General features: G+C 35.0%; 4 protein-coding genes across 12 annotated transcripts; 1 reads left to right on the top strand and 3 right to left on the bottom strand.

The window, feature by feature from the left end:
• The first annotated feature begins 2439 nt into the window (after positions 1-2439).
• On the top strand, positions 2440-2963 carry LOC142548931 (signaling peptide TAXIMIN 1-like). Its single transcript, XM_075657575.1, has 2 exons — positions 2440-2681; positions 2779-2963. The coding sequence occupies exons 1-2, from the start codon at positions 2563-2565 to the stop codon at positions 2900-2902; spliced, it is 243 nt and encodes an 80-aa protein (XP_075513690.1). The 5' UTR covers positions 2440-2562; the 3' UTR covers positions 2903-2963.
• Positions 2861-5052, bottom strand: LOC142548930 (senescence-specific cysteine protease SAG39-like). Its single transcript, XM_075657574.1, has 2 exons — positions 4466-5052; positions 2861-4337 (listed from the first exon to the last, which is right to left on the bottom strand). Exons 1-2 carry the CDS (start codon positions 4902-4904, stop codon positions 3748-3750), a joined length of 1029 nt encoding a protein of 342 aa, XP_075513689.1. The 5' UTR covers positions 4905-5052; the 3' UTR covers positions 2861-3747.
• Positions 5053-6651: 1599 nt separating this feature from the next.
• Positions 6652-15553, bottom strand: LOC142548929 (uncharacterized protein YNL011C). Of its 6 annotated transcripts, XR_012821024.1 has the most exons (15): positions 15235-15552; positions 14159-14275; positions 13699-13831; positions 13373-13469; positions 12574-12617; positions 11126-11282; positions 10448-10519; positions 9385-9468; positions 8766-8867; positions 8123-8170; positions 7793-7918; positions 7418-7510; positions 7050-7259; positions 6941-7000; positions 6652-6873 (listed from the first exon to the last, which is right to left on the bottom strand). XR_012821024.1 is itself a non-coding variant. In XM_075657570.1 (13 exons), the coding sequence occupies exons 1-13, from the start codon at positions 15488-15490 to the stop codon at positions 7140-7142; spliced, it is 1449 nt and encodes a 482-aa protein (XP_075513685.1). In that variant the 5' UTR covers positions 15491-15552; the 3' UTR covers positions 6652-7139. The 6 variants fall into 6 exon arrangements, 3 of the variants coding, with proteins under 3 accessions (XP_075513685.1, XP_075513686.1, XP_075513688.1); XR_012821022.1 differs by having other exon boundaries at positions 6941-7259; XR_012821023.1 differs by having other exon boundaries at positions 6652-7000.
• A 1360-nt stretch (positions 15554-16913) lies between these two features.
• On the bottom strand, positions 16914-22110 carry LOC142548927 (ubiquitin-like modifier-activating enzyme atg7). 4 transcript variants are annotated; one of them, XM_075657568.1, is made up of 15 exons: positions 21873-22110; positions 21581-21746; positions 20560-20777; positions 20177-20368; positions 20034-20088; positions 19861-19955; positions 19553-19742; positions 19342-19450; positions 19103-19247; positions 18869-19027; positions 18593-18781; positions 18268-18468; positions 18070-18185; positions 17776-17935; positions 16914-17268 (listed from the first exon to the last, which is right to left on the bottom strand). In XM_075657568.1, the coding sequence occupies exons 2-15, from the start codon at positions 21714-21716 to the stop codon at positions 17092-17094; spliced, it is 2142 nt and encodes a 713-aa protein (XP_075513683.1). In that variant the 5' UTR covers positions 21717-21746; positions 21873-22110; the 3' UTR covers positions 16914-17091. The 4 variants fall into 4 exon arrangements, with proteins under 4 accessions (XP_075513683.1, XP_075513682.1, XP_075513681.1 ...); XM_075657567.1 differs by having other exon boundaries at positions 21581-21802; positions 21883-22110; XM_075657566.1 differs by having other exon boundaries at positions 21581-21802; positions 21887-22110.
• Between the last annotated feature and the right edge of the window lie 326 nt (positions 22111-22436).

Below are 22436 nucleotides of genomic sequence, written 5' to 3'. Positions count from 1 at the left end.
TCGGTAATGTTCTAGAAATTTAATAATTAAATTAACCGAGAACACTAAGTCTTAACAATATTTTTGTTCTAAAATAACTTTATATTCAACAAATAAATTGTCTTACAATCCAATGACAAAAACAAAACAATCCTAATGTTCAACTTTTTCAAATGAATGCCAAATACACAAAGAAATAGTAATTTACTAGCCAAATCACCATCCCAAAATTCAGTCGATTCTTGTTCTTCTATTTCATTCTCATCTGAAATGAAATATAAGGGGTCAGTGATATGGTCGTCACTCAGTAATAGAGGGAGCATATCTTCAAGTTTAAAAACATTATAATATTTTTTCATATTACCATATCATATCATTAAAACTTATTCACAAGTAGGTCTAAAACAGAAAACAATACACATCGAATATCTGGCTTAACTCCCCAGACTGGATCATAAGTATCTGAATTAACTCCCCGGATTGGATCATAAGTGTTTAGTTTTACCCTACTAGACAAGTTCACAAGCAAGATGTTTGTTGAAATATGTTGTCATGCAATACATCATATGTTTAAACTTAACATGCCATAAAGATAAATATTATAAACGTATCAAGAAAATACACGTTCCACTTACAATATTCTGTTAGTATTGAAATCAATGTTGACTGCAAGAAAACTTGAATCCCTTCAGATGGAGCTTCACGTTCTTTGTAGAGAGGGAGAGAGAGAGTTTTGAAAGTGAATTATTTTCACGTAGAGTATAGAATGAGAAGAATGAAGGGTTATAAGTTTTATAGGATAAAGTTGAGCCGAGGTTATAATTGGACACAAGGGCTTGGGCCTCACACAAATTTTAATGTTAAGTTCAAATATGTGAATTTGAAATATTTATGCTGGAAAGCGGGTATGGAACACTAAATTTGTAAATTTGAAGTGACAATAGAGGTAATCAAGGACAAAAGCATTTTGGTGCAAAGTTATTTGGCTGGAATTTCAAAGGAAAAATGGAGTCTAGCCCATGACTATAGTTGGAGTCATGAGGTGATGACGAACAACATGTTGGAATGCTTAAACAGTGCGTTAAAAGGTACTCGTAGACTTTTTATTTATGCGACTGTACACTTGAACCTTTAGAGGTGCGTACAATACTTCATTGAACGTGTCACAAAGGTCGTCATATGGTTCAATAAAATCAACCATGGCTAGATTATGCATATCGAAAGTATGAGGAATGTGCAGGAAGATCGAGCGAGCATTGTGTTACGAAATATGGTGTAGGAGAACAAACGACTTCGGTTGCAACTAAAAGAAGACCAAGTCCTGGGAAATATGTGCAAGTGGTAAAATTGTCAATAAGTGAATGCTCGTGTGGTAAATGGAAAATTTTGGCATCTCATGTTCTCATGCTAATTACATCGCTAAATGTAATTTGCTAGACCCGATAGCACTTGTGCAACCATGATATAAAATGTCTGAGCACTTAACAACATATGGAGGAAAATTTCAACTTATTTCAGATGAATGATACTGAGATACACGCATGTTTTAGTTGCATCACAACCATGACAGACGTGAAAGAAAAAAAAGTGGTAGAAACATAAGAACTCGTTTGAGGAATGAGATGAATAGACCTGTAATCAAGAAGAGACAACAACGAACAGATATTTAAACATGTCACAAAGTTTAAAATTGTTAATTTCATTGTTTATTAAATTATTATCATTCACAAATAGTTGTTGTTTGATATATTTTATTTGAGGAACAACATAAGATTGTCGTATCTGGAGTATCGATGATTGAAGAAGAAAAAAGAGATTGTCATAATAGATATGTGTTCATTTGATAATTTGTTGATGTTGCTTCAATTTTCAGCATTATTTATTAGTTGAATACTATTATTAATTACTTAGATTACTTGAAATACTAGTATAAATATACACCATGTCATCCATCAGCAGGCGCAACTAGCGTCATAACTTCTAAGGAATGCTTCATGGTAGCATCTATCTGCTTTAAGTTCTGGAAAGCCAAATATCCACACATGGAATGCCTTATCCGGTTGATCCGTCATATAGGATGGATAGCGTCAGCTAGTGATAGGCCGGTTTACTATAAAGCCTATAACTTTACCACGATACAAAATTATACGAAAATGGAGCCAATAAAAATATGGGTTTATGATAAAAAGAATAAGAAGAGACGCCGGGTCACTCTCAGAGTCTGATTTATCATCTTTGCCAGGGTTAACACATTTAATACTACTTTATGCTCTTCTTGTTAATAATAATAATAAATAAAGTTCAAAAATAAATCAAATGACGTAATTAATAATCAAAACACATGACATGTAATGATAACACATACGTTTAGGATACGTACATTTTCCTATATATATATATATTCACTAAAAAAATAATTATGCCGAGATAGGATAATAGACGTGACTTGTTCAAACGCGTTTTTAATCATCGCCGATTCTATAATTTAATTTACTCGGAAGCTTCGCATTATCCGTCCACAACCATATAGTTTCAATGTTGACCCACACGCCTTCTTCCAACGAAGATTGAGATTGCAGAAATATGTGCTGCAGTTGTGGTGAAGACTGCCAATGCCGGCCTTTGGGATTTCTTTTGGGTCTTCCATTCGCCTTCGTCGCCCTTCTTCTCTCCATAATCGGAGTCGTCATCTGGATCGTCGGGTACGGTTCCCCCTTCTCTATCTCTCTCTCTCTTATTGATTTGATATCAGATTTACTTTACTTTTATCGAGAGATTTGATTTTGGGGTGAAATGCAGAATTGTGCTGAGTTGCTTGTGCCCTTGTTGCATCTGCGTGACGGTGATCGTGGAGCTGGCGCTTTCGCTGATCAAGGCTCCGTTTTCGGTGATGAAGTGGTTCACGGAGCAGATTCCTTGCTAGTTTTCATGTAAATTTCGGATTTCACGGTTTCAATTTCAGTTGAAATTTATTGTTCGTTTCACATTTGATTTAGTTTGGATTTATAATCACATTATTAATATTTTATTTTATAATTAAGTTTAAATATTATTTGCGAGGATCATTCTTCCAAACACTTATAATTATAATAAGTCAGTGAATTTAATTATCAATATTAGTGTTCGCATATTTATACCATTGGAATAGTTTACCAAATGTTTTCAAATTATTGGATTTCTCTCTTCTTCTCTTTTTTTATTTATGAATAGTTATATATTACAAATTTAAATATACAGATAAAGATAAATAAATAAAATTGAGTTATATACAACTATTTGGCAAAAACTTGTGTGAGATGGTCTCACGGGTTGTGAAAGAGATCTCGTATTTGGGTTATTCATGAAAAATATTACTTTTTATTGTGAATATCGATATGGTTGACCCGTCTCACAAATAAAGATTCGTGAGATCGTTTTACAAGAGACATACTTCAAGTATTTTTGGTGTTTAAAAATGTGATACAAAGTAATTACTCTAAGACCCATGTTTTTATATAAATAATATTTGATAACACTTTTTCTTGTAATAATATAGGTATTATGTCTATACTTTATTCTTGTAAAAACTTGTCTATATTCAAATATACTTTTAAATATGTACTTCTTTTTCACATGGCAATTTTGTAACGTTAATTGAAGTAAAATCGGAATACATATTGGAGAGTTGGACGAGGAATCACATAATAATGTCTTATATATTACATAAGATTTGACATAATTACAGCCAAGTTTTTCACGAAGAAAATCAAGATTTGCAATGTTACATTTTTAAGCAGTTGGATAAGAAGCTTCCATAGCAATACCACAGAGACCCTCTGAAGCAGAAATGCCCCTTTGCATTCTAATATATCCACTCTCTCCCCAGCTACTTCCCCAAGAATTCTTAACCAACCAATACTTTGTACCGTTACTAGTTTTCCCGTAACCGACTGCGGTGACACCGTGGTCTAGATCGGTTCCACACTCTCCTGTAAATACCCCGCTCGAGTAGAATTGAAAGTCTGATCCACCAGCATCGATGGCTACGGATACAGGTTGGTGTGCCACTGCTTTTAGCAATGATGACTCGCTATTGGCTGGAACGTCCTCGTATCCTGCTATCTTCGCGACATGGGATGATTCTTTTTGTGTGTTGCAGGTGCCATCTACTCCTTGGTAGGGATAATTAGATTCGGTTGTCAGTCCCTTATTTCCAATGATGTATTCGAACGCATAGTCCATGAGACCACCATTGCATCCCTGGTCTTCGCTTGTGTCACAATCCACGAGTTCTTGTTCGGATAGTGAGACTAGTCTCCCTGTTGTGAGCTGGTTGATTCCTTCCGTTGCTGCCACAGCAGAAAATGCCCAGCAGCATCCTGCATTTTTAATTGTTACATGAGAATCTGTTTCTTTGAGAGAATTTTCTGCCTAAAAACATGGTAAGAAAAATGAAAGTGGGGATTAGTCGATGTTGGTTATGGCCAACTGTTTTCTATTCACTAACCACATTGGCCTTGGTCCTTGATGCCTGTAACAGCTCCCCTCTTTCTCCAGTCCACACTCGGCGGAACTGCGGACACGTTAGCATATTTGAAAGATGAAACTTTTGGTAATATTGGGTGGGAGCCCCTTTTGTATCCATTTCGGGCTGCCTGAAACTCCTCATTAGTCAAATCAACATACTTGTTGATGCCAAGTTTGTAAGATCGAACTCCAGCTTCATTGAAAGACTCGATGTACTCCACGTTTTTCTCGAATATTTTGAATCTTTCCGCCTTCTCTGAGTCATCCCTGTAGACACGTCCATATTGTGCCATCCATCGCTCATGTCTCTCGACCATTGACGACGCATGAGGCACCGTGCGCGCTGTGGCTTGATAACCACACAACTGCAACATAAAAAGAGAGGCAAGAACAAGCTTCCAAGTGTAGGTGATGGCCATTCTTGCTAGCACAATATAAAGTTTGTTGATTTTTTGATGTGAAACTTTTTGAACTCTGCGCTTATTTTATAGAGTTTGTTTAAGTCCTTAGAAATACCGGCAAGTTGATAGACATTCTAATCATATCACAAAGTTGCGTGAACGCTGCTTTATCCAATTAATTAATTTGTGTCCTTTGTATACTTCTTTGTTTTTTGGATGCCAAAACCACAAATTCGTAACGACAAAATGTTTTTACATTTTTCGGCTTTTAGGGGTGATGCAAATTACTGTTAAAAAAAAGAAATATTGATTAATAATTTAATTAATAATTTCCTATTTTATACATTGAATTTACAAATTAATAAGAATTCATTTCCATGTGTATTCTATAATTTAATTAATTACAAATGCATACATTAATCCTCCGATGTATTGGAAAATGATTATGTATTAATCAAATTTATAAAATCCATAGAATATGAAATTATATTATTTGACACACAAAATTATTAAATATCAATCCCTTGCCACATAAAAAAGTACATCAATGTACATTCTATATATATACTTCTATACTATCCATGTTATCTTTTTTAGGTATATAAAATAACTAGTTTTGATGTCATGATAATTTTTTTAAAATATAGAGTAACAAGTTTTGATATCATGATAATTTTTTTAAAATACCAACATTGACATTTTAAAATTATAAAAGTACTAAATTTTTATTTAATACAAAATATCATAAAAATCTATTTCAGTAAATTTATATATTTTCTTTATCACCACCATATTCGCTTTCCAAAATTTTTAAAACTACCAAAATATTTTCTTTAATCTTTATCTAATGTGCAATAATCGCTACTCGCTAGTATATCTATATGATGCTTATGTATTGATGAAGGATTCGAAGTTTTAAAAACACTTGATACATTAATTAAGTTCAGAACTTCTGGAAACAATAAAAAATATTAAGATAACATGCAAAACCATATTTTTTGAATATATGAGTAGCACTTTTTCTTATTTTTTAATCGAATTTAAATTATTTATGTGTTATCTTAATTTTTAATTTTATATATATCTTAATTTTTTTGGAATTATTAATTTATTTTTTAATGGAGATTATTAATTTATGCATCATATTCTGTCAATTGTCTGTTCTCTTTTAAAAAAAATAAATGTTCAAAAAATTGAAAGGAAAATAATCAAGAAAAAACATATATATTTGTCTCTCCCTCACTAAGTAATATTAATAATATGATATTGGAGTTAGAAATAGTACGTCATATTCAAATACCTACATAATTGATAGAGCACATTTGAAAATAGAAAATATCATCTATGGATAATTATGTTTATATTTTACGATAAAAAATATTTTGACATAAAAAATTATTATTTTTTATAAGTAATTCAAATAAAAAATATATCTCACGAAATTAACTCCTGAGAACATGTCAGAGAATTTTTGTGATTTTTTTAAAACCGGACAACAATTTAAGCACTAGATATCAAATGCTGAATCACGATAAATAAACATTTCTCCCTAACAATCCTTGAATAATTACATTTCCTAGTAAATAATAGGACTGAACTGTGAACAGATTTTTTATTAAAATTTCAATACCAATCGTAGAAACAAAAAATTGTCATTTTACTAAAAGAAATAAATGGTGATAATACCGTAATTCAAAATTTTAAACTATCAAAATGTTTCAATATAGTGGAAAATTATTGATCCTCAATACTAAACAAATAGTAGTAAATGAACACACAACCAGGGTGAGTCCTTCGCATTGCATTATCCATAGTAAATTCTTTCAGAGCAGATCACATAATACCTACATACAATTCTAAGGTTTTGATTCACTTTACACCAACACTCCAATTTACATACTCGTGAAATTCTGTGTGGTATCACTGAACTCACGGTACCTTGACGACTAAACTCAGGCGGTATATACACCGCCTACATATGTTCAACCTAATGTAGCAGATCAGGCCAATGCACCAAGCAATCTATCCCCATACACCGCCTACATATGTTCAACCTAATGTAGCAGATCAGGCCAATGCACCAAGCAATCTATCCCAATATTCGAGGAAATTTCCTAGCAAGGGGACTGAAATAGAGACGAAATGCCTATTCTGCTTTCAAACCTGTTCGTCAGCGGAAAGGAAGCAACAAAGCAAAAGATGTATGCTCTACATTTTTAGGCTTGAAAATTATCAGGAATGTCAAAACTTGGATCACATTTCAGCAACATTTTTGCTTGTGCATCCAGTTAACAGGTCAGATAGAGATTGTATCAGTGAAGCTGGATCGAATAATATGCTCCCCTTTGAGTCACGATATGAATCGATGGTAACCTACAAATTTTGATGAGTCAGAATAAACAGGAAAAAAATGAGATATGTACCTAAAAAGAGAGCGGTTCCTCAACCCTTGTATCTTAAATCAATGTTCATCATTGTTGTATTACACTTTCCAGTGGAAGTAGGACATCCAGTATAAAATACAAGCGTACCACATTAAATATCGCTTGGGCAGCCAGGCAATCAATATCTAAAGGAATTTGACCATCTTTCGGCACGAAAATTGTGTTAATGTATAGGTTTGGCTGCAAAAAAAAAAGTGATTGATTCATTTAATTATTGAAAATCAAGTCACAGAGGAATTTAAGTAAATTATACTGCAACCTTTAGGTTCCTTCCCATTTACATGTGGTGTGATCCACTTTCTATCTCCTAGGGGTGAAAGCATTAGGTGCTTGACAAATTTATATTGTAAGATTTGAGTAAAAAGGGATTTCTCTTCGATAGTATCATTCATGAGGCTGGAAACAAGTTCTACACATTAAACATCAAGTAAGCAGAAAAAATTATATTCCATTAACACGTACAGGATTTATAAGACGGTTACGGGAATCTCCATAAGTTCGATTTAAAGCATTGGTAATTGCAGTTACAAAGCAAGAAGCCGTAAACCCAGAAGTTTCTCTGTCGTGAGTACCATTCAAGAGAAGTACCTAAAAATAAAATGGATAAACACATACTGATATATGATGGAAGCAAAATGATAAGGTAAATGTACAAATAAAATGCACTGGAAAAACCATAAAATTTAAAAATCTTATGCAGCCTTTAAGTATAGCTTAAAGTTATCGAAGAATAAGGCAATGAAGGTATGACTTACACATAATGAAGGTATGGCTTACACATTATCAGATTACCTTGGGACATGATCGTGTAGAAATCAGTTCCCCGATTCTCAGAAGAACCTGAAAATGAATTATGTGCTTAAAACAGCTGCTGTAACATTAAGTTATATAACCAGAAATTGGAAGTTCTTAGAGGTTAGAAAAGCCAGATCTTGTTTTTTAAGGACATCAAAAGCACAGGTAGGGAGTCCACCAAACCCCTGCACCAAGACCGGCTGGTCTTAAAAAAAAGGATAAGCTTAACCAAACACCCAAGAGAAAAAAATTTGACATTATCAGTGAGGCCTGAGATTTCACCACTTTTTATTACCCACACAAATTGACTTCACCGGCTTCTAGCAAAATGTATTCTCAGCAGTTGTAACAAGTGTGATAACCAAATCACAGAGTGAAACAAAAAGTCCTTTCTCCTGTGGGTGGGTAGGGAGAGGGCACAGAGCATGGGCTTGGATCCTCAAGAATCTTTTTCATTTGTAAATTCATATTCTGAAAAAGTGAACTCAAACCATTAAAATAGCTAGTTCATCTTGGTGCTATAGCCCTTTGACACCAGCTAAAATACTGCCATAGTTCAAATAACCGAAGAAACATCAACCTTAATACAATCTAAAAGGCGCAGTGTTAAAATCAACAATAATTGGATTCTTAATTTTACCAGAGAGGGACATATGGAAGTAAAGAGTGAGCCCATGGCAAAGACAATGCAGTCAACGCTACTCAACTGTTCCAAGACAGTTGGATTCACAGAAGGAAAGACCTGCTCGAGAGAAACATAAAGAAAATTAAAAGATGAGGCAAATAACCCAGAAATGTAGATTGAACAAATTTATTCATGAAAGATAATATAATAACTTTTGATAAGATGACAATGGACATAAGCATCAGAATGGTGTTTCCAAATAAACCCTAAATATCAATTTTTAGGTTTAATATAGTAGTGCAAAGGGGAGAAAGATGCAGTCGTTGGTTCAAACATTTTCAAGACTTTCATTTTGTCAGTTTACAAATAATGTTCCCACAATGATCTAAATCTGACTTTTCATAATATATAAATATTATTAATTAAAGAGATAACTAAGAGAAATTCCGGTGAAATTCTGAACTCACAAAGTTAACGTGAAACCAATTATGACAGAGAACAGTTATAGCAAACATTCAACACAGCAGATTTTGTCTGGCATAAATGTAAGGCAGCCGTTGTCTTCCACGAGAGACAATTTATAGTTACTTCCTACAGAAAAAGCACATAAACAAACACAAGAAGCATCATATACCTCATGCAATAAATTGCTACCTTCACTGGACATGTAAAACACCCGCTTTATTCTTGAAGATAGAGGTGGGACTGAAGAGTTATCCTGGAAAAGATACTTACTCGTTCAACTTGAAGAACATTTTAAATGTAAATTGGAAGCATTAAAACAAAATCATCAGACCTTAAGCATATCAAATTAGTAAAGAATGATGGACTTCATGGCACACTAAACAGTGTGTATAAACATAGAGTTGCTGAGTAAAATATATAAGTGACAGTGACAAAGCAACAATGGCTATAGAAAATCAAAATTAGTTCATTAAAATTTCACCAATCTTCTTAAGAATTTCACATACAAAACTTTGCCAATTCAACAAAGGCTTTCCCTGCAAATTTAACATTCCCAAAAGAAGTATAATCCAACCCATCCCTCGTGAAAAGAATGTGTCACGACTATGAGAAATGATTGGATTATGGGTCGTTGCACTCGAAAATCCTCAAGGCTTGCGTCTCGATTCTTTTGTGTTTTTCTCCCTTGTTTGCCTATTTTGATCATATTGACTTGAGGCTCCTTGAAGAGAACCTCGTGATCTTTGGAACAAATAAATATATTGAAATGAATTTGTTTGTCTAATCCATTCAATGAAATACTTATGCATGAGTTTACCGTATCTTGGTAACAAGATAAAAGATAAAGATGACTCGTCTAAAATTTGGAAAACGACCACCTAAGGATTGAATAAGGATCCTCATGATAATAATCCAGTTTTATTCAAACAATAAAGATAAAACCGACTTCATCTTATTCAAACTTCAGCAGCATATTCCTTCGATCGAAATGAGCCATGAGTGAATCTTCGATACTCGATATCATTCGGGCTTGGTCCATTGGCAGTTCTTGGGCCGCCGGTTGGTGGTGAGACAGAATGCCATAACTTGGTATTTCAGCGAATCAAATAGCAACTTTTGGATAGAGTAAAAAATTCATGTGCAAGAAAAGGAAGATGAATACTCACAACCAACAACAGTAGAATAACAGAAGAAATTAGAAGATATGACCAAAATGGAGAATATGCACACACCTTATTTATGGGCTCCATACATCCATTGGTTGGATGAGATATTTCATTTTGACCTCGTATTATTGTTCCATCCTAGATATTAATAATATTATGAGTAAAATCTCGTATTATAGTTCCATCCTAGATATTAATAAATAATGAGTAAATATAACTTGGTAATATAATAACGCTATCCTTCACTTTCATAATATGCCCTGAAGATTATTCCCCACTTTATGTTGTTTGATTAATGTTGGAATCAAAAAAGTTTTTTCCACGAAACATTAAATGACATGTATAAGTTTAAGAATTCCGACAATATCTCCACGACTACACAATTGGCAGAATTGTCCTCATTAATGGTCCAACCACTAGCCCTTGCCACCCACAACCACTGCCAGAACAAACTTTTGGCACCACTATAAAAGAAATATACTGCCAACATAGCATAGCAATGTCACTACAGCTACTGCCAAAGAGTCCTCTGCTTCCACAAACACTCATTTTCTTCAGTATAAAACGCATGAAAGAATAAAGACATCACAAGTACATAAGAAAATGGAAGGAGCATCCCCTGACCAGAGGTGCACTTAGTACATCAGTGGTGAATACTGAATACTACTGAATACAATTGTGCTCTGATTAAAAAATCCTACACTGCAAAATATATCTACAGGAAACAAGAAAAGATTTTCATACCCATAATTCGCAACCCAAAGTAAGCTTGTCATTTGTGGATATTACAGGAAGAACCAGACTCTCGAGGGGAATATCTGAGACACGTGAAAATAGAAAAATTGCGGCATCTAAAGACTGAAAGAATATCCTCGCTCCAGCAAAGAAGAAATTCCCTATACTGCATATTAGACAAGAACTACTTAATAGTGATGGACAGGCTAATTAAATCAAGATTGTGTGAATAGATTTTTTTTTTCCCTTGGGTGTCGAAATGATACCTGAGAGCAAATAAAAATAAACAAAATCTTACATATAACAAAGTAAATCAGAGAAACTTAATGGGATTAATCTGTCAGATCATGGTATAATGTTGATAAATTACGACCGTAAAAGATTTCTATTAAACATAGTCCAAGTCAAGGCCACTTTTTCGTTGCACAGTGCTCCAGGTCTACTGTCAGCTAAATCTCTAAATGGAATTGTACAAGCATGCCAGATTTTGATACTTTTCAAGCATATTCCACTTTCAAAAGATAACTATTTGTAAATTTCATTTCCTAGTATGGAAAAAAAATTGGTTAAACTCAGAAAGCAATGGATCCAATTCTTTCTGGAATAAAAGGAGATTGCTTTTCAGCTATGCATAAAAACTTTTGATGAAAAGAGGATTAATTGTGTAGATCTTATGATTCTTTAGTGGAGATGGATTTCTGGAAGAGGAGAGTGCTGCATTGAAACATATGATGCACAGCCAGTTGGCACTGAATGTTCTTGAAGTAAATCATAACCAAATCAAGGACAAGTTAGTTGAATTATGATGGCATGCTACAATAACATGTAGCTCAAAAAAGAACAATAAAAATCCTACAGTTCACACATGCATAATAACCTGACTTAAATTATCAAGCAATAATAAAATTTCATCTGCTGGGTGATCATAATAAAAGAATCCTAATTTCTCACGTGAGAAAGGGTTTCAGATACAAAATGCTTTCTACACACTTAGATAGCAATGTGGCATCAATTCGGAAATACTGCGTAAAACCTAATGAGCCTGTTTTCGTAGTGTCAGAAAAGGTTTCAGATATAAAATGCTTTCTACACCCTTGTCACTTAGATACCTATGTGGCATCATTTGGAAATCCTGCATAAAACTTAATGAGTAAGTTAAGTGTTCATATAGAAAAAAGCTGCTAAATCTACCTGAATTGGGTCTCATCACCATATAATGGTTTTGTGAGGATATCTAGAAGTGGGACTTATAAATTAATGCACATCAAGCTAACACAAAAAAGAAGTATTAACATGTTGACTTAGCACTTAAGTGATTTCATTGGGATAGGAGAAAGTATTGTCAATCCAGTAATGCTGCCTGCTACGTGTCACTTGGATCAGAAAAAAATTAGCACCAAAAAACACTTCGATCACATGAATTCAAATCCAGTACTTGTCAAGAAATAGTGAAATACCTCCCATTGCTGAAGCAGAAAGATTCCTCTGAACGCCTAAGGATCTGCATAAATTTGTATTTTTAACTCACCTATATGTGGAGTATGTATCGTGAAGCATGTAAAACTTAGTCGTGGTGATGAAAGAAGAAGATTTGATGACAATAGGCCTTCTTGATCAAACGGAACTATTTTCAAAATTAATTTATGTTTTTACATGTTCTTTGACAAAGTAACACGACAAACTGATTATCACAAGAGAAAAAGCACTCAGTTCACACAAGTGACATAACAAAAACCACGGAGTCCGGAGCATAAAACATAAGCTTTCTTTCAAATGCTTCAAAATGACATCATTTGGCGAAAGTATCCAGTATGAAATATTCAATACATCAGTGTTAAGTACTCTCATTTTGCAACCTCCTCATAACATTTTAAGATGTCTCCGTTACATGAACCTTGTAAACTATCAAAGTATTTAGTTCAGTATATCTTTACCTACTCTTCACATAATAAAAGCTGAAATCCTATTTAGTATTTACGTCAGAAGATATTTGTGGGGATACTTGAAGTTAAAGGCTCCATTGCATGTTAGAAAATCATTTCAAAACCAATAAAAATTCGAATTATTTGAAGATGCATAACTTCTATTAACTTATAACTCGTTGAGAAGATACCAATAATAACAACAATTGGTAAATTCATTTCAAAGTTGAAGAGATGTGCCTGGAAACATGAGCATGCAACAGCCAATTATGAGCATTATCTTTTTTATTATATTACTACTCAAGATAACATGCGCATGGTTAAATCAAGATACCTGGTCCTGGAAATAAACCAAAAATGCTCGAATAGTTTCCCTGTACGGTTTTGAGACACCTATCCATAGTAAATGAGTCCCTTCCACTATATCGTACCTGTTGAATTGCAAACTTATCAAGTTAGCACTTGCCACTCCAAACAAAATAAACTATAGCAAGTATTTACAACAGAGTGAAATAGATAAATGGTGCCATGAACTGACCGTTGTAAAAGAAAATGTAAATATAAACCCATGAGACTATGCAGTTGTTAGAGGTGGAAAACAACCCTATAGCAAAATAAGCCTTTAAAAATGAATAATTCATGCAAACTTATGTTTACTACCATTCATATTTTGAACTCTGTGCATCAATAGGTAGCCGATAACCAAGCAATGTCCGCACAGCAAGAGCCTCTGAGGTACTTTGATCAGACAATCTCAAGCACCTTGACCGAATGTCTCCAACAGCAGGACCACCTGCAAGCATTTCCATCAAATAAGTCTACAAAAAATTACAAACAAGTCGGACATAACTGAACCAAACACATCTCCCCAGCACTGTAGTTCTAAAACTTATCTTTATTCCAAAAGATGTCTACAAAACAAAACTGATCTTTTACTAGCTCGTTGAATTTCATTAACTTTCAACGGTAACAATTTTCTGAGGATTTCTTTAGTTCTATCTTGTCCACCAAAGGCCAGCCATGATATCATATGCATTTTAAAAAGGGTGATCAATATAAGACAACACCAAGAAAAAAGCATCTGAATAATTTTTTTAAAAAAAAAACTATTGAAACACACCAAGAACACGAACAACCTCCGCTGTGCTTCCTCCATCGTCAGAAACAGGGAGCACATGGGCCACACGAGTAGTTAACTTCTTAAGCTCTTCGACTACACCATTAAAGGCAGTTCCACCTGCAACAGTGAAAATTGTTAGGCAGATGTTAAATTAAACATGATATGTTTCTATTCCAGACAATTCCCAAAAATGGATTTCAGATACTCCTCGTAAGTTAATAATCTCATTATTCAAATGATATCTCCGAAAACAATGCACTTACATCACCATAGTATTTGCTTTCGACTGATTTGGCAATAATGTAAACTATTCTGTAAAATACTTTGACAGCCACACAGAAAATATGGCATTCAGATCCCTAGCATTTCAATTTCATATGATTTGCTTAATTTGGAGAACAATGATAATGACAGAGACCTTTTTGCAGACAATGTTATCACTTTCTAAGTGGTATAAAGTGGAAAATTTTATTAGTCAGGCATAAAAGTAAAACATTTTTTTAACATCCAGGTGAACCGAAGGATAAACTCATCTAATGTCACGATCATAAGGAATATAAGTGAACTCAAACTCTCAACCATCCATAAAAAAAAATCTCAACCACGTACACATTAGTAATACTAACATATTAATAAAATTGGCTACGTAAAAAAACAGAGTTTCAATAAAAGATCATATAATGGTCTGGTTTATTCAGTATTTATTAAAAGGTTGTTTGAAAACCCTTGTTCCTACGAATCATTCTTAAATTCTATTCTCTGTACTTGGGCACAGCAATTAATCAGCGCACTGCATAGAGCTACGTATGTAGATTGAAGTCAGTCTTTGAAAATGAAAGTAGCAAGACAATCTGATTCAAAACAATGATTTTTGTAGAAATTTTCTCAGGATTATGTAGTTTGGAAATCAAATAAAGTCTTAACTCAACACAAGGAAGACCCATTACGGCAATCTTGGAAACGAGTTTAAATCATAAAACTTGGGAACCCCGTTTTCCTTGCTCTCCTCACGAAATCTTTACTCAACTTTTCTCAGAAACCCAGAAAAATAATTCAAAACAAGGAAAATTCTAGACCTGAGAAAACCAGCAAAGATGGCTGATTGGAAACGCCATTTGGAGCAGCGGAGGCAGATGAACAGGGAAAGTGGTTACTGTCAGTTCTGAAAGGAGGAACGGCCGCCATGCAAGAGAAATGGAATGAAGGATTTCTTGAATGTGCGTGGGAGACGAATAATGGGAATGGAATTGGGAAATTTTGGGTATATATAAGAGGAGAATAAGAAATTGAGGAGAGGAAGGAAAGCGGGGGTCCTAAGTAACTGTCCGCCATGTTTGCTCGAATGGAAAGAGGAAACCGTTCGCTACAGTTTTGTAACACTAAAATATGAAATAATTTGGCTTCAAATTATATCAATTTCAGTCATTTTGCAATCTTTCCATTTTCCACAAAAATTTCCTAATTAATATTAATTGAGTAAATCTCTCACGAATCTTTATCTTTGAAGTAGACATGTCAAAATGGGTTAGCGGGACGGATTGCGGCGGCTGGCGGGCCTCTAAATGGTCAACCCAGCCCAACCCACCTTAGGACTACGGGTTAGACGGGCCGACCACTTATTTTTTTTAAAGAAAAAATGCTAACATTTTTCAGTCAAATAGTTTTAGAAAATAATTAAAAACATTGAAATAAAAAATTAAAAAAATATACAACATAATCCATAAAAAGTAAAGTGTTTAAACCAAACATGAAGATTGAGACATGGAAGAAAACATAAAGTCGAGGAAAAAGACGGTTGTAAATTTTAAAAAATATTATGTCTTCAACAATACACATAATTAGGAATCTTCCGTCGGGTCCATAAAATTCCAGTGCAACTCGTCGGACTTCAAGCGAAACCACTATTAGGTTCACAAACAATTGCTATACTTAAAAATTATTTTAAGATTCATGAATAAAATTTACAGGAATTTCTTCCCTTTTGTTTTCTTTATGTATATTTGTCGTAAGAGTAAATTATCAATAAATTTGTTCTAAGAGTAAATTATCAATATATTTGTTCTGAGACATGGAGGCGCATGAAACTTATTCCAATTTTTATATAAAACTTAAAAATATAAAATGTTATCCTAATTTGGTGGACCAGCCCGCCCCGTTTGGGTTCGACCCGTCTTGGGCCGCAACCCAAACGGGCTCAGCCCATTTGGCCCGCTTCCAAAGGAGCTGCTATTTTATCAACCCACCCCATTCAATTTTTATAGCAGGGCAGGCAGGCCCGACGGATCTAACCCAATTTGACAAGTCTATCTGTGAGACGGGTCAATTCAACAACTATTCACAATAAAAAAGTAATAATCTGAATATAAAAGTAATATTTTTTAAGAGATCCATCTCACAAAATATGACTCGTAAGACCATCTCGCACAAGTTTTTGTAATATTAATTTTGCCACGATGACTAAAATTAATCATCTAATGACGAGTGTCGTTTTCATATCATACATGGTCGGCTCAATATAGCTCATTTGCTCTCACTTTGACGATGAATTTACCGCTATATGCATTGCAGATCTTCATATAGACTTGGTTGCAAGTGGTACATTATTTGTTATACAATGTTGGCCGTATATTCTTTCATGGCATGAGTCAACATCTAATCAATATGGATTTAAATTGAACATCCAATTAAACAATGAATCTAAACCAATTACCAGGCATGCGACGTTGATTGAAACGTGGCATATGATTTAACAAAATACTTGAAATGCGTGGTTAACTTTTATTGTAGCATAAGAATAAGCCTCAAAGACATCTACAGTTCGGCCAGTTAAAAAGATTGCCAAGAATAAGATAACCTTCTTACGGTTAATATACATTGAATTACTGAAACGAAAAACAATAGAAGGTAATATGCCAAATCAAAAGATGTACGAGTTAGATTTCAATACAATCGTCGTCAACTTCGTTGTCAATCTCGTCGTCCCAGTCAACTTCAAATGAGGAAGCAGATTTCTTCAGCTCGGTCAAGCCAGTTAGATCCTCTAGGTACATAGGATGGTTTATGGCTTCAAGAATGAAATCTAAACCCCTCTTTTGATATTCTGATACCACCTGAAATACATGGATATAAAATATTATTGATTCAAAACCAAACAGGACGGCAGCTCCGCAACTACCATGCAGTTGCATGACTTTTATTTTTCAAGGCTATGTTGTAACAATGGAATTGAAACTCGAAATATCCAAACGTAAAACTAGAACAAGGATCGTAACCCAAAAAAAAAATAAACAAGAAGAGGGTGAAAGAATCAAAGTGGACGAACATCAGAAAGAGGAGAGTAGGAGCATAACTTAAAAGGATTCATTTCCGTTTGGAGTATGCAAGAGTGTGTGTGTGTGGGTGGGACACAGAAAGACTCGTAAAATCCACTCCTAGCCTAGTAGACCTAGGAAACAGACAACTGACTTAAAATGCTCTAGTCAATGTTGGTTAGTGGGAGCCAAACAAAGACTAGAAAAAATATCTACTCTTTCCTCCCACAACCAATGTGTGGGGAGGATGTGTAGCTAGCCAAACAAAAGTTCCACCACCAATTTCTACATGCATGCACATCTTACCGTCAAGCTACAAGCTGTGCAACTAGTTGAGGCATGACCCACTAGTGTCATCTGAGAGAACTGTGAGAGGGAGCCTCGAATTTGATGGGGTAAAATACCAAGAGGTTGATTAGCGCTTCCAGCATCAGTTGAGTTTGCAAATTCAGCTTTGGCAAGCATCCTGCACAAGTGACAGTTATACATTGTAACATAAAGAAAAGCAGCCCAAGAATGAAGTGAACAAATTCAGCTACTCAACCTTTAATATTTCCATCTAAATTTAATAGAAAAATGACAATGCGTCAAGTAACTTACCCATAAGGATGATGCAGAATTCCAACAAGAATTTCAACTGCAAGTGATGATGCAATAGGAGCAAGGCCTGGACGTGTAACAGTGCATTGTTGATCTAAGGTACGATTGGAGGTTGACTGCAGAAAAGCCACACAAATCAATACTGTAATTTCAGCAACTGCAAAAATAAATAATCGGCCAGCACTTTTGATATATTACATCAACTGGAGCGACGACATCATTGCAAAAGTAACAACCCAATCTCGGACCCCTACTTTTGTCAGTAAGGGAGACTTTTCCGACTTCGACAGATGAATCGCTCGATGCTTCAGCTGTTACGCTATGAGAAGAGCTCACAAAACCACCTCCATGGCGCATAACTAGAAAGCTATCAAACCCTAGAGCAGCAGTAATTGCGATCTGCAGGCAATACAAAAAGTTTGAAATCTGATATAAAAGCGTCAACTGCTACAAGATATAACCAGGGAAACAGAGCGAACAAAAAAAATTTCAACTAAAGTAAAGAGAAAGACAGAATATCAACCTTGTTGGCACTGGCACAAAAAAGACTTGGAAGCCATCTACTTTCCCTGGTATCAGTTAACAAAAAGATCGCATCATGAGAATCAATTAAATCATATAACTGTCTGCAGCCTTCAAGCGCACTAATCTCTTCTTGACTGTGTACAGGATGCCCGGGCATTGGGATAGACATCACAACAGCTTCAGCTTCCTAAGACACAATAACCCATGGATAAAGGAATATTTACCTAGTTGAAAACATCAAATTTTAAACTGCTTCCAAAAATATACTACGGACCACTGCTGGAAATATAGCACTCAGACTTTTAGCTGCTGCGATTGCCTTAAATTCACCACCATTCAAACAGTCATTCAAGGTATACAGAGACTGCCGCAGTGGGTTAGACATCGCCACTTTGCCACTGTCAACCAGCGTAATTTTCCTGACACCCCATGCCTGCAAAATGGCCAAAAGGAAAAAAAATTACTAATCATATGTTAAAAACTTTACCAACGACTCTCAAAAGCCTACCATTAGCATTCGAGCGGTCTGGCATCCAAGTGTACCTGCACCAAGAAGGAGGCACCTTGTTGCAGACAAAACATTGAGATTTAAGGAAGGCAATGCACGCCATCTCATTAGCTTTAAGTTCAAATCTGCAGCTGCAATGGCTAATCTGTCCAAATTATAGAAAAGGGTGTTGAGAAGCATATCAAAATGCAGTACGAATTACAATTCCTTATTTTTGATTGATGGTTCAAGCAACATACCTGTTTGGATCCATCGTCTGGGCAAGGCTGATACACCTTGAAGCCTTTTTTCCTTTGTTGTTATGCTCCCATCCAACAACATTTGGCATACTTAGATGATTTCTTGATACTAAGTACATGTATTTAACGCGAGCACAGGTAAACACCATGACTGCTAAAATTAGAGAACAAAATAATGAAGAGATCTGTTACACTACTCTGGTTGATCTACCTTGTGACCTTGAGATTATTGCTTCACCCACCAGGGACAACTCTAAATCTGCAAAACCACGACTTTCACGGTAGCATAAAAACCAAACCTTCTCAAGGCCCCATCTCACGTGAATGAATAGCAAAAAGTTTCGAAGAGGCCAGCCAGGGTTATTTGGAAGGTTACAAGGGTCATAAAATCCAAATAGAATCTGCAGAGAACAAGCTAGTTAGCGAACTAGAGTATCATCAACCTTGATCGGTGAATTTCTATTATTCCATTCAACTATAGCAATAGCAGTACTGTAAATCATGTTGTACAATGCAAACCTTGTGGTCATCCATTTGGCAGGCTTCAAAGTCTGCCATATGCTTAATAGTCACAGTTGAATTTGGAGCAATAGATAACAGGAAGAATGGAACGTCTGCAAAAGACTCAACAAATTATGATCCAGATGCAACAGAAGTATAACCAAGCCCCACAATCCCAGGAAATATTCTACCTGTTGTAGATTGCTTGTTACGCCAATCATTGCATGCAGATACCAGGGATTCGGCCTTTAAGAACAAATAATATCCTTAAAATCAGAAGTGACGGCTCAAAGAGCTAGCAATAACAAGTCAAAATTAATAATAACCAAGGCACCTCTTCCGAACTAAACCACTGAGAAGATGGCTTCAAGTCAACCACGGTAGCTGGAGGGTCAAGAATAAGAGCTGGGAAAGCAAACCAGTAGTGAAAGGTCCATTTTTTCAAGTCAGCAAATGAAATAACAAAGAATCTCAAAAGCAATCTCATATCCTCCTTCGCCTTTCCTGAATGGATGTCCTCCCAGATCTGACAGTTGGCAAAAAGAAATGTCAGAAGATATTCGTGTTCGACAACCGACATCAGATTTCATGATTTCATCAGGTTACATTAGTATGCTAATTCTATATGGAATTAAAAAGCATTTCACACTGGCAAATGATTAACGCAGTAGAACTTATAAGATGAGTGGCATAAACTCTAATGGATTAAAAGCATACCTTTTTTGCTTCCGCCCTAAGCAGGCTTTGTTTGTCCAGTGCCTTGAATCCCTCCAATGTGTTTGTATTGTAAAGAAGGCCAGGTACAGGACACCTATTTCTGTTCCCACGACTTATTGCTGTAGTAAGCAACTCTTCACTAGATTCCGGAGGTAATGATTCAGAAAGAAGAGTTACATGATTTGACACTTGACGATGTGAGCAGGGTGAGACAAAACCTGCCATGAGGCAAGAAGAAACGATCCTCGGTAATCAAGCATGATCAATAGCTATTGTCGTATTTCTTAATACTAAATAAATAATGGGAACATAAATGAGTAAGTTCGTAAAGAAAACACTAAATCCAGTGCAGTGACTATTTAATTGCTAGCTCTCCATCTTCATTCTGCTTTCAGCATTGCCTATTTTAAAACTCGGGATAGGCCAGTTAGGTGGCATCTACAACAGCAGCAACAGCAGGAAAAATTCCTCACACACAAGAAAAGCAATTGGATTTCTCTTATACATTAACATCCCGGCAAGAATGTATATGATTTATCATCGCCAAGCACGAAAACAATTATTAGAACAGAAGCGCTGAAACATCAGCTTTGCTGCTTTTGCATCCTCATAATTCAACTTTACTGCTGCTACCTTTACCATATATTCTCAAACTACAATAACTAGTAATCTCGTGATTTGAGTATTATTATCTTATCACAAATTTTAAAAAAAATCTGGTTCCAGAAAACATACAGCACTTTATATGCTTTAGTCATACCCATTTCTGCTCTCTTCAAACTCGTGGTTTTACTTTATCTGACTTTTCAGCTCAAAGTCAAAAGAATACAAGAAGCTCAAACGTACAAATGAACCGGAATTTTTGTACAAGAAACTTATACCAATTTGCAAGGCAGGCTAACATCAGCAGTAAGCTAGGAATTTCAGGAAATTTCGATGTCCACCACTCAAATATTATCTATGAAGGCAATAAAAATATAAGAACTAGATTGAATTCAGCATAAATGCAGAGAGAGCAGACCAGTTATGGGAATGGGAGACTCCTCAATCCCAAGCTTGTTGAGTTTCAGCGACGAAAATCTGTGCCAAAAACCCTCGTCCACAGCACTTTGCAAGGGTGCAAATTGAAGAATAGAATCTTTCCCCTGATCGTCCATACCAGGCAGGCCGCAATACAGATCCCTCTTCTTTTAATTCATGTATTTTAAGTTAAAAGAAACATTTATCTCTCCAATCCAAGTTGCTGATAGCTCATAATGGAACATAAAAATTAGACATAGAAATCAACCCCCTTAGTACAAGTATAAATTCACGAGTTTTTGCCTGCCTTTGAAGAAAATCAACCGATGTTCACCAATTTCGAGTTACTCCGAAAATCACCACGGATTACGATAATTTCAGCACGCATTCAGCCACTGATGGACGCGATTCCTATGTAGTTTAAGAAGAAATCGATCGACGATGGGAATCGAATTCAACGACATAAACGTAACGAAGTCATCGCTAATCCAATTTCAAGGAATTATTATTACTGGGATCGCCGTCGAGTAAGAGTATCACTACATTTTTATTACAAAAACAACTTTTTTTTATTAATTTCAATTTAATATTTGTCAAACAATCAAACGAATCTTAATTTTTATCTCTGATTTAAAAAATATTTTTAATATTATTTCATAGATGACCCAACTTATCTCACAAATACGACAGACCGTCATACAAGATTTTGCCTAATATTTAATATATAAGACAAAATATCTTTTTATTATATAATTATTTATTTTTCAAACACTATTAGTATATATATTTATCTTTTTCTATTTTATAAAAAAATTGGACTTTTTCTATCCTCAAAAAAGATATTTATTCAAGAACAT

This window comes from Primulina tabacum, chromosome 6 (genome assembly GCF_025594145.1).
Source record: "Primulina tabacum isolate GXHZ01 chromosome 6, ASM2559414v2, whole genome shotgun sequence".
NCBI lineage: Eukaryota > Viridiplantae > Streptophyta > Magnoliopsida > Lamiales > Gesneriaceae > Primulina > Primulina tabacum.
Note: the sequence above shows the minus strand (reverse complement) of the source record. Positions and strands in the feature narration are given on the sequence as shown.

What these genes read in the sequence shown, in the direction of transcription:
- LOC142548930 (XM_075657574.1), bottom strand. Translation starts at nt 4,904, where the DNA reads ATGGCCATCACCTACACTTGGAAGCTTGTTCTTGCCTCTCTTTTTATG. An exon ending in CAAGGACCAAGGCCAATGTG is followed by an intron (nt 4,338 to 4,465) that starts GTTAGTGAATAG and finishes TTAAAAATGCAG; the next exon opens with GATGCTGCTGGGCATTTTCT.
- LOC142548931 (XM_075657575.1), top strand. Translation starts at nt 2,563, where the DNA reads ATGTGCTGCAGTTGTGGTGAAGACTGCCAATGCCGGCCTTTGGGATTT. An exon ending in GTCGTCATCTGGATCGTCGG is followed by an intron (nt 2,682 to 2,778) that starts GTACGGTTCCCC and finishes GGTGAAATGCAG; the next exon opens with AATTGTGCTGAGTTGCTTGT.
- LOC142548927 (XM_075657568.1), bottom strand. Translation starts at nt 21,716, where the DNA reads ATGGACGATCAGGGGAAAGATTCTATTCTTCAATTTGCACCCTTGCAA. An exon ending in AATAATCTCAAGGTCACAAG is followed by an intron (nt 19,451 to 19,552) that starts GTAGATCAACCA and finishes ACATGTACTTAG; the next exon opens with TATCAAGAAATCATCTAAGT. An exon ending in GTGCTATATTTCCAGCAGTG is followed by an intron (nt 18,782 to 18,868) that starts GTCCGTAGTATA and finishes ATTGTGTCTTAG; the next exon opens with GAAGCTGAAGCTGTTGTGAT.
- LOC142548929 (XM_075657570.1), bottom strand. Translation starts at nt 15,490, where the DNA reads ATGGCGGACAGTTACTTAGGACCCCCGCTTTCCTTCCTCTCCTCAATT. An exon ending in CAGAGTTCAAAATATGAATG is followed by an intron (nt 13,470 to 13,698) that starts GTAGTAAACATA and finishes GCAATTCAACAG; the next exon opens with GTACGATATAGTGGAAGGGA. An exon ending in CTTCCATATGTCCCTCTCTG is followed by an intron (nt 8,171 to 8,765) that starts GTAAAATTAAGA and finishes ATTCATTTTCAG; the next exon opens with GTTCTTCTGAGAATCGGGGA.